At 43.7% G+C, this 11810-nt stretch overlaps 1 protein-coding gene across 1 annotated transcript; it reads left to right on the top strand.

The window, feature by feature from the left end:
- The first annotated feature begins 9231 nt into the window (after nucleotides 1-9231).
- LOC100658121 (olfactory receptor 1f45-like) lies at nucleotides 9232-10576 on the top strand. The gene has a single exon (XM_003413291.3). The coding sequence runs from the start codon at nucleotides 9474-9476 to the stop codon at nucleotides 10407-10409; it is 936 nt and encodes a 311-aa protein (XP_003413339.1). The 5' UTR covers nucleotides 9232-9473; the 3' UTR covers nucleotides 10410-10576.
- Nucleotides 10577-11810: the final 1234 nt, after the last annotated feature.

Here is an 11810-nt window from a genome sequence, read left to right as displayed (position 1 = left end):
ATATTTATGACTTGCAGCAGTCAATAAATCAAATGACTTTCTGTATTGTGCAAATTTTCTGAAAAAGACCTCTTTAAAGTTTTAAAAATCAGGATGTCACTTTGCTGACTAAGGTGTGCCTGACCCAAGCAATGGGTCTTTTCAATTGCTTCATATACATGCAAAAGTTGGATAGCGATAAAAGGAAGACAGAAGAAGAATTGATGCATTCAAATTTTTGTGTTGGTGAAGAATGCTGAATATACTACAGACTACCAGAAGAATTCATACATTCCAGCCTGGAGAGACTGCATCTTACATACTTTGGACATGTTGTCAGGAGGGATTAGTCCCTGGAGAAGGACATTATGCTTGATAAAGTACAGGGTCAGTGGAAAAAAGGAAGACCCTCAACAAGATGGATTGACACAGTGGCTGCAACAATGGGCTCAAGCATAACAACTAATGCAAGGATGGCACAGGACCAGGCAGTGTTTCATTCTGTGGAACATAGGGTTGTTATGAGTCAGAATCGACTCGATGGCACCTAACAACAAAACAACAACCAGAAGAATGAACAAATTAGCCTTAGAAGAAATATTACCAGAATACTCCTTAAAAGGGAGGATTGCAAGGCTTTGGTTCATTTACTTTCGATGTGTCATCAGGAAAGACCAATCGCTAGAAAAGGACATCATGTTTCATAAAGCAGGGAGTCAGCAAAAACAAGGGAAACCCTCGGTGAGACAGACTGACACAATAGCATAACGATGAAGTCAACTATACCAGCAATCCTGAAGATGATGCAGGACTGGACAATTTTTGTTCTATTATACTTGAGGTGGCTATGAGATGAAGCCAACTCAATGACAACTAACAATGACAACATACCATATTCATAATTGTATAAAATTTGTATGAATGTAGTAGGTGACATGTAGAGGGGGTACAGAGAGGCACGTAAGTCATTTCAATATTCCAGAGAATGTGCTCGAAGTGTTGTTATGAGTTGGAATCGACTCGACTGCACACAACAGCAACAGAGAATGCAAGAAAGAGACAACAGACTCAGTGGGAAGGTTACAGCCCCTTCTGTTTCCCTGGATCCCACCAAAGCAAAGAGACCCAAAAAGGAAATCCACCTGTGATTAAATTATCATAAACATGAAAAGGACAAATGTTTTATTATACTTATTTTACCACATAAAAAAAAATTACTATAAACACTAATAAATTGGATGGATTGAATCGAGTCTCCCAAAATATGTGTTGGAATTCTTATATGTGGATGTAATCCTATTTGGGAATAGAGTTTTCTTTGTTATATTAATGAGGTTGTATTGGTGAAGGGTGGGTCCAAAACCTAATCACTTCTGAGTTATAAAGAGAGGAACAAGCACAAACAGGGGGAAGACAGATGCCATCTGACACAATGGAGGCAAGTGAATGTATAAGCCCAGGAACTCCAAGGATTGCTGACAGCTACTGGAAACTGAAATGGACAAAGAAGGACCTCAGCCTAGAGCCACACTCTAAATTCAGGCTTCTAGCCTTCTGAACTGTGAGAAAATAAATTTCTGTTCTTCAAAGCCACCCACTTGTGATATTTCTGTTATAACAGCACTAGGAAACTGAGACACAAGTATCTGCCAGGTTTCATATATATTTAGCATCAGGTTGAAGAACGATGGAAATCACCACCCCAAAACTCATTGCTATCGAGTGGATTCCGACTCATAGTGATCCGATAGCACAGAGTAGAACTGCCCCATATGGTTTCCAAGGAGAGGCTGGTGGATCCAAACTGTCAACCTTTTGGTTAGCAGCCATAGCTCTTAACCAGGCACCACCAGGGCTCCAGAAATCACCACACACACACACACAAAAACCAAACCAGTCGAGTCGATTCCTGACTCATAGGAACCCTATAGCCTACACACCACCTTAGTTTAAGGACATGGAAAGAAGGGAAGTAGGCAGAGAAAACTTCTCTAGAGGGCAGGGAGAGGGTCTGATCCATCTTCCCCTCTGCAGCTCTGAGCACAAGTTCTGGCACAGATCAGGGCTGATAAGTGTTTGGAGAATTGAGAAGACTTGAACTACTATTCGCAGGTCATCCCCCAGGTGTGGGATGCAGTGGAGAAACTCCCAAATTCATAGTCCCCGCTGAGAGGGAAGCTGGGTGGACACACAGGGTTGTTGTTCAAAGAGACTTTGCTGAATTGCCATTGTTTCTCTAGGGCACATAGTGTTCAAACATCAGAGTCGACACCCACCCCCCATCACAAGCTCACCTGGGTTGATGGACAGGGCAGACCAAGACATGATTGGGAAAGGTGAACTTAGTTTGGGCCCTCCATGGCTCCCCAGAACCCTGGGCACCCTGACAACCTCCTACTCATTCTGCTGAGGGGTTTTTCTGGGGGGGATGTAGAAGAGGGAAATGCTTATTAAAAAAAAAAAATTTGTATGACTAGATAGATAGATGGATAGATGGATGGATGGACGGATGGAAGGATGGATGGATGGATGGATGGTTGGATGGATGGCTGGCTATATAGGCAGACAGGTAGAAAATAGAAACACCTGTTGTCATCGAGTCTATTCGGACTCATGGCAACCCCTTGTGTTACAAAGTAGAACTGCTTCAGAGGGTTTTCTTGGCTGTAATCTTTATGGGAATAGATTGCCAGCCTTTCTACAGTGGCTCCGCTGGGTGAGTGTGAACTGACAACCTTTCAGTCAGTAGCCAAGTCCAAACAATTTGTATCACCCAGACGCCTAGATTGGGGAAAGGTGTCCATCAGGGTTGTATCCTTTCACCATACTTATTCAATCTGTATGCTGAGCAAATAATCCAAGAAGCTGGACAATATGAAGAGGAACGTGGCATCAGGATTGGACGAAGACTCATCAGCAATCTGCATTATGCAGATGACACAGCCTTGCTTGCTGAAAGTGAGGCGGGCTTGAAGCACTTGATGAAGATCAAAGACCACAGCCTTCAGTATGGATTCCATCTCAACATAAAGAAAACAAAAATTCTCACAACTGGACCAATAAGCAACATCATGACAAACGAAGAAAAGATTAACGTCAAGAATTTTATTTTACTTGGATCCACAAACAACACCCATGGAAGCAGCAGTGAAGAAATCAAAAGATGCATTGTGTCGGGCAAATTGGCTTCAAAAGACCTGTTTAAAGTGTTGAAAAGCAAAGGTGTCACCTTGAAGGCATGACCCAAGCCGTAGTGTTTTCAATTGCCTCATATGCATGCAAAAGCTGGACAACGAATAAGGAAGACCGAAGAAAGGTTGATGTCTTTGAATTATGGTGTTGGTGAAGAATATTGAATATACCATGGACTGCCAAAAGAATGAACAAATCTGTCTTGGGAGAAGTACAACCAGAATGCTCCTGAGAAGCAAGGATGGTGAGACTATGTCTCACACATTTTGGACATGTTATCAGGAGAGATCAGTCCCTGGAGAAAGACATCATGGTTGGTAAAGTAAAGGGTCAGCAAAAAAGAGGAAGACCCTAAACAAGATGGATGGATACAGCGGTCACAACAGTGGGCTCAAGCATAACAATGATTGTGAGGATGGTGCAGGACCGGGCAGTGTTTCTTTCTGTTGCTATGAGTTGGAACTGACTCAATGGCATCTAACAACAGACACCTAGATAGATGATTAATACGTACAGAAATAGATGATAGATAGGTAGGTAGAAAGAGAGAGAGAGATACCATCAAATTGACTCCTACTCATGGCAACCTTATATACAACAGAATGAAACATTGTCTGCTCCTGCGTTATCCTCATAATCACTGGCATGCTCGAGTCTGTCGTTGGTGCTATTGTACCAATCCATCTCACCAAGGGTCTCCCTCACCCTCACTGACTCTCTGCTTTACCAAACATGATGTCTTTCTCCAAGGATTGATCCCTTCTAACAATTTGCCCAAAGCGAGCGAGTCATACAATGTGCTGTTGTGCTCTACTGGGTTTTCACTGGCTAATTTTTGGAAATTGATTGCCAGGCCTTTCATCCTAGTCTGTCTTAGCCTGGAAGTTCTGCTGAAATCTGTCCACCATGGGTGACCCTGCTGGTATTTGAAATACTGGTGACATTGCTTCCTCCATTATAGCAACATGCAAACCTCCACAGTACAATAAACTGACAGGCAGGTGGTGGTAAAAACATATAAGTATGCGTTTTTTCCTTTTTAAATTTTGTTGTTGTTGTTGAGAATATACACAGCAGCACATACATCAATTCAACAATCTCCACATGTACAATTCAGTGACAGTAATTACAGTTTTTTTTAATTACAGTCTTCAAGCTGTGCAAATATTCTCACCCTCCTTTTCCCAATTATTCTTCCCCCATTAACATAAACTCACTGCCCCCTAAGTTTCCTGTCTTATCTTTTAAGTCATTGTTGTCAATTTGATCCCACATAGACAGTTCTTAAAAGAGCCTAATGCTCAAGGCAGACATTTTTTATTAGTTAAGCTAAACTATTATTTGGTTCTAAGAAGATTTCAGGGAATATTTTTGGTTAAGGTTTAAAGATTACCTCAGAGCAATAGTTTCAGGGGTTCACCCAGCCTCCATGGCTCCAGAAAACCTGGATTCCAGGAGAATTTGAAATTCTGTTCTGTATTTCCCCTCTTTTGATCAGGATTCTTCTATAGAAATAGTAGCCAGGCACCGTACAGTTCTTCTGGTCTTATGGCAAAGGAGGCGGTTGTTCATGGAGGCAATTAGCCACACATTCCATTTCCTACTCTTCTTCTTCTTCAGTTGCTCCAAGAGAATAGAGAACAACCATTGTGCTTTGGATGGTCACTTGCAAGCTTTTAAGACCCCCGGCACTACACAACAAACTAGGAGATAGAGGTACTAAACATGATATCAGGCCGATTAACTGGAATGTCCCATGAACCATGACCCTAAACCTCCAAACCTCCAAACCAAAACCCATGTGGTATTTGGTTGTATAAGTAGCTTCAGCATCTGCTTTTTTTTTTTTTTTTTTTTTTGTAACTATATCTACCACACAACTTTTTCCAACTCAACTGTAAGCAGGTGTACAAATTATTGACAGCAATTACATTAATAGGCTGTGCAACCCTACCCTTAATCAATGTAATTTTCCTTTCACTGTAGACTGAAACTGTCTACAGTCTATAAGCAATAACCACCCCCCTCCTCTTCCTCCTTCTTTCCATCCCTGGTACCACTAATAAGCTTTGGTCTTTACACTTTTTTTTTTTTACTGTACTTTAGATGAAGGTTTACAGAACAAACTAGCTTCTCATTAAACATTTAGTACACGTATTGTTTTACGACTTTGGTTAGCAACCCCATGACAGGTCAACACTCTCTCTTCTCAACCTTAGTTTCCCTATTGACAGATTTCCTGTCCTCTCCTGCCTTCTAGTCCTTGCCCCAGGGCTGGTGTGCCCCTTTAGTCTCGTTTTGTTTTATGGGCCTGTCTAATCTTTGGCTGAAGTGTGACTCTCAGGAGTGAATTCATTACTGAGCTAAAAGGGTGTCCAGGGCCATACTCTCAGGGTGTCTCCAGTCTCTGTCAGGCCAGCAAATCTGGTCTTTTTTTGTGAGTTAGAATTTTGTTGTACATTTTTCTCCAGCTCTGTCTGGAACTCTCTACTGTGATCCCTGTTAGAGTAGTCAGTGGTGGTAGCCATGCACCATCTAGTTGTACTGGACTCAGTACAGTAGAGGCCATGATAGTTGTGGTCCTTTAGTCCTTTGGATTAATCTTTCCCTTGTATCTTTAGTTTTCTTCATTCTCCCTGGCTCCCGAAGGGGTGAGACCAGTGGAGTACTTCACACGGCCGCTCGCAGGCTTTTAAGACGCCAGACACTACTCACCGAAGTAAAATGTGGAATATTTTCTTTATAAACTATGTTATGCCAATTGAGCTAGTTGTTCCCGAGACCATGGTCCCCATAGCCCTCAGCCCAGCAATTTGGTCCCTCGGAGAGTTTGAATGTGTCTATGGAGCTTCCATGACCTTGCCTTGTACAAATTCTGCTGGCTTCCCCAGTATTGTGTACTGTCTTACCCTTCACCGTGGTCTCTATACTTATTTCACTCAGCATAATGTATTTAAACTCCATCCATACTGTAGCATGTATCAAGACTTCATTTCTCTTTCCAGCTGAGTAGTATTCCATTGTATGTATGTACCACATTTTATTTACCCATTCATCCATTGATGGGTATTTAAGTTGTTTCCACATTTTGGCTATTGTGAATAATGCTGTAATGAACACTGATGGACATAAGTCTGTTCATGTCACTGCTTTCAAGTCCTTTGGGTATATTCCTAGCAGTGGAATTGCTGGGTCATATGGTAGTTCTATTTTTAATTTTTTGAGGAACTGCCACACTGTTTTCCGCTATGGCTATACCATTTTGCAACCCACCAGCAATGGACAAGGATTCCAATCTCCCCACATCCTCACCAACATTTGTTATTTTCTTTTCCTGTCTTTTTTTTTTTATTGTTGTTGTTAATCTTAGCCATCCCACCAAAACCAAAAACCAAACCCAGCGCCATCGAGTCGATTCCAACTCATAGCAACCCTATAGAACAGAGTAGAACTGCCCCATAGAGTTTCTAAGGAGCACCTGCCGGATGTGAACTGCTGACCCTTTGGCTAGCAGCCCTACTAGCACTTAACCACTACGCCACCAGTGTTTTCTAGCCATCCCAGTGGGAGTGAAATGGTATCTCACTGTGGTTTTGAATTGCATCTCTCTGATGGCCAATGACATTGAGTTTAAGGATGCGGGTTTTGGGTTTTTACATTATATCCATGAATCTACATGTAGTTAATATGATATATTCTTTTTAGGTGCCATCGAGTCAGCTCTGGCTCATGGTAACCCTATGTTAACAGAACAAAGTGCTGCCTGGTCCTGTGCCATCTTCACGATTGCTGTTATGTTTGACTTCATCATTGCAGCTAATGTGTCTATTTATCTCATTGAAAATTTCCTTCCTTTCTGCTAATCCTCTACCAACCGTGATGTCCTTTTCTATCGATTGGTTTTCCCTGATGACGCATCCAAATTAAGCAAGTCGAAATCTTGCCATCCTTGGTTTTAAGGAGCATTCTGGTTGTATTTCTTCTAAGTGGATAATCATGATTTTTATATAAGTGCTTCTGGAGGGGAAACAAATGGGTACCATGCTACCCCTCTGACATCCACAAGAGACAGGTTTGAATAAAACCTGTACTCTTGGGATAAAACTGTTTGCCTCACGGGCATCAGTATCAACAGGTCCGCTAGGGAAGACAAGCTAATCGTGTCTGCTCAAACAAGGTACCCTGGGGATTGTGCCCCAAGGGTTAGGGAGTTCCATATAAACCTGCTAGGATGGTTCTGCTGTGTGCTTCCCACGAAAATATACTGCTCCTCCATACTCTCAGGACAAAGGTGAGGCAGCAGTCTCCAAGAAAACTCAAACCAAACTCATTGCCATCAAGTCAATTCTGACTCATAGCAACCCTATAGGACGGAGTAGAACTGCCTCATAGAGTTTCCAAGGAGCACCTGGTGGATTTGAACTGCTGACTTTTTGATTAGCAGCCTACTAAGCCATCAGGGTTTCCAGACAGCCTCCAGCCCCTGAAACACGACTTCCAGAGGCTGAGGGGCCTTAGGATCTGAAGGAGGCACCATAGCCACTGGTCAGGTTTAAGTGTACTCAGAACACAAGATGCAGACAGATCGGCCCCAGAGAGGTCCCTTAGAACAGCTCCCAAAGTTTGAGGTGCTGCCTGCTCAGTCTCACCCACCAGGAATGTGGGTGTCCCCATCTGAGCCTCCTGAGTGGGCGGCAGGACAGTCAACTAGTCAGGGGAGTGGATGCTGGGCCAAAGCCTGGGTTGGACCCTGGTTGCACGCGGGAGTTTAGGTAAATGAAGTGTTGAGCCTGAATCACGTGCCCAATAGGGCTGTTGAGGGTTAAGTGGGATGTTAAGTGGGATGTGCTTAGCTCCAGACTGGAATGTGGATTGCAGCAAATAAATGTCGTTGTCCTGCTCAGAGGTAAGGATGTGTACAGGGGCTGTGAGGGGAGAGAGCCAGAGATTTAACCTGAACTGGCAGTGCTCAACAAGAGGCAATTCTGTCTCCTAGGGGACAATGGCAATGTCTGCAGACTTTTTTGGTCATCATAATTAGGTTGTTGCTGCTGGCATCAAGTGGGTGGAGACCAGGGAGGCTGTTCAACATCCTACAGTGGACGGGACAGCCCCCACCGCAAAGAATGATCTGGAACCAAATATCAGCTGTACCAAGGGGGAGAAATTCTGCTTTTGCATAAGAAACTATCTATCTACCTACCTATCTATCCTCTATCTCTCCATCCATCCACCCATCCATCCATCCATCCATCCACCCACCCACCCACCCTCCCACCCACCCACCCACCCACCCATCCATCCATCCATCCATCCATCCATCCATCCATCCATCCATCCATCCATCCATCCACCCACTATCATTTATCCATCATCTGTCATCTAGAGTGAGGCCTATGTTGGAACCAGACATTCAATCATTGAATGAAAAGTGTAAGGGACCTGAGAAAGAGGATGAGGCTCCTGGGCTAGAGGAAGTAGACATCTGCCACCTGTAATATAAATATTTTCACACCTCACATGTACCCTGAGCATGCTGTCGGATACCATGAGCACTATTGTTGTTAGTTGCCGTTGAGTCAGCACTGACGCATGACAACCCCATGCACAATGGAACAAAACATTGCCCAGTCTTGTGCTATCCCCACATTTGGTTGCGGATCAGACCCTTGTGATCCATAGGGTTTTTACTGGCTGATTTTCAGAAGTACATCATCAGGGTTTTCTGCCTAGTCTGTATTAGTCTGGAAGCTCCACTGAAACCTGTTTAGCGTCACAGCAACATACAAGCCTCCACTGACTGGTGCATTGGCCAGGAATCAGTTCCGGGTCTCCCATATGGAAGGCAGAAATTATACCACTGAACCACACCTGCCCCCTGTAACAACACTGTGTATAACAACACTTCAAACCAAACCAGTTACTGTTGAGCCAATTCCAACTCATAGCAAAGCCATGTGTGTCAGAGTAGAACTGTGCTCCATAGGGTTTTCAAGGGCTGATTTTTCAGAAGTAGATTGCCAGGCCTTTCTTATGAGGCACCTCTGGGTAAACTTGAACCTCCAAATTTTCTGTTAACAGCCAAGCACTTAACCTTTTGTACCATGCAAGGACTCCGTAACACTAAGGGGTTGAAATTATTAACTCTCCATGGAACAGATGAGAAAACCAAGACTCAGAGAGGTTAAGTGAGCTGAGCTTTGAAGGGTGGATGTGGAGGACAGCAAGGAGGTGACCCATTTCCTCCCCAGGAGCCCACCCACTACAAACACCCTTGTTTCTGCCTTTAGGCCTGCCTTGACATGGGCAATCAGACCCAAGTCTCTGAATTCATCCTCCTTGGCCTCTCTGCACAACCCCAGCAGCAGCAGGTCCTCTTCAGCCTATCCTTCAGCCTGTACCTGATCGGGAGTCTGGGAAATCTGCTCACCTTCTTGGCTATCATCTCGGACCCTCACCTTCACAGTCCCATGTACTTCTTTCTCAGTAACTTGTCTCTTCTTGACATCTGCTTTACCTCCACCACCATCCCAAAGATGCTGGCCAACCACCTGTTTGGATGCACCAACATCTCCTTCCCAGCATGCCTGGCCCAGATGTATTGCTTCATAGCCTTTGGGGCAGCTGACAGCATTCTTCTCTCGACCATGGCTTATGACCGCTACCTGGCCATCTGCCGTCCACTGCATTACATGACCATCATGAACACCTTTCGGGGTACCTTGCTGGTGGCAATACCCTGGATCTCAGCCAACTTTGTCTCCATGGTCCATACTATCCTGATGACTCATCTGTCCTTTTGCTCCAATAGAATCCCACACTTCTTCTGTGACCTCAATGCCTTGATCAAGCTCTCCTGCTCCAACACGCAAATCAATGGGATGCTGGTGCTGCTCCTTGGGAGCTGGGTGGTTTTGATTCCTTTTGTGTGCATCGTTGCCTCTTACACACCTATTGCCATGGCCGTGTGGAGGGTGCCCTCAGCCCAGGGGAAGTGGAAAGCCTTCTCTACCTGTGGCTCTCACTTTTGTGTTGTTATTCTCTTCTACAGGACTATTATTGGGGTCTACTTCAACCCTGCATCCACGCATTCCACTCAGAGGGACATGGTGGCCACGGTGATGTACACTGTAGTCACTCCCATGCTGAACCCCTTCATCTACAGCCTTCGAAATCAAGACCTGAAAGTTGCCCTCAGGAAACTTCTCAGTGGGAGCCATTTGGCTAAGTCTCTTTGACAACTCTTTTTATTATTACTATTATTATTTTTATTGTACTTGAGATGAAGGTTTACAGAACAAAGTAGTTTCTCATTCAATAGTACGCTTATTATTTTATGACATTGGCTAACAACCCCACAACATGTCAACCCTCTCCCTTCTCAAACTTGGGGTCTGTATTACCAGTTTTCCTGTCCCCTCCTGCCTTCTAGTCCTTGCCCCAGGGCTCGTGTGCCCCTTTAGTCTCGTTTTATTTTATGGGTCTCTTCAATCTTTGGCTGAAGGGTGAACCTCAGGAGTGACTTCATTACTGAGCTAAAAGGGTGTCCAGGGGTCATACTCTCAGGGTTTCTCCAGTCTCTGTCAGGGGCATCAAGCCTGGTCTTTCTTTTTGAGTTAGAATTTTGTTCTACATTTTTCTCCAGCTCTGTCTGGGACCATCTATTGTGATCCCTATCAGCAGTCAGTGGTGGTAGCCAGGCACCATCTAGTTGTCCTGGACTCAGTCTGGTGGAGGCCGTGGTAGATGTGGTCCATTAGTCGTCTGGACTAATCTTTCCCTTGTGTCTTTAGTTTTCTTCATTCTTCTTTGCTCCCAAAGGGGTGAGGCTAGTAGAGTATCCTAGATGGCTGCTCACAGGCTTTTAAGACCCCAGATGCTATTCTCCAAAGTAGAATGTAGAACATTTTCTTTATATATTATGTTATGCCAATTGAGCTGGATATTCCACAGCCCTCAGCCCAGCAATTTGGTCCAGGGAGGTTAGAGGTGTCTATGGAGCTTCCATGACCTTGCCTTGGACAAGTTGTATGGGCTTCTCCAGTATTGTGTACTGTCTTACCCTTCACCAAAGTTACCGCTTATCTATTGTCTGTTTAGTGTTTTTCCACCCCAACCGCTCTCTCCCTCATGACCATCAAAGACTGTTTCTTTTTTTGTGTAAACCTTTTCATGAGTTTTTATAGTAGTGGTCTCATACAATATTGACAACTCTGTTCAGATGTTGGTTGAGCACAATGTGATCAATGGAATTGGGGTCCCCATATCATACATGTGAACAATGTTGAATTAGTAAATGTTGTGTTATTTATATTTTTACAACAATTAAAAAAACAAAAATAAAGTCTAAATCACCACTTAGAATTAAACAAAAAAATAGATCCAATTGCTTTGAAATAAACTACTATTTCCCAGGATTAGAACTCAGGGTTGCTTTTCTTGGTCCACCGGACACGATGTTATACAACTCTAAAAAAGTTACTCCCTTTTTAATACTTTTCATCCTTCTAACTACACCCTGAGAAAGTCTCAATTTGATACTACCATTTCTTTAACACTTTCTACATAACATCTCTTTTGAAAATGAGAAGAGGAGTCTCAGGCTTGGAACCTTTAGTGGGCAACAGTGTTGACTAGAA

The sequence above is a fragment of the Loxodonta africana genome, chromosome 3 (genome assembly GCF_030014295.1).
Source record: "Loxodonta africana isolate mLoxAfr1 chromosome 3, mLoxAfr1.hap2, whole genome shotgun sequence".
In the NCBI taxonomy this organism is placed as follows: Eukaryota; Metazoa; Chordata; class Mammalia; order Proboscidea; family Elephantidae; genus Loxodonta; species Loxodonta africana.
The sequence above is the reverse complement of the archived record's forward strand: the minus strand, read 5'-3'. Positions and strand labels throughout refer to the sequence as shown.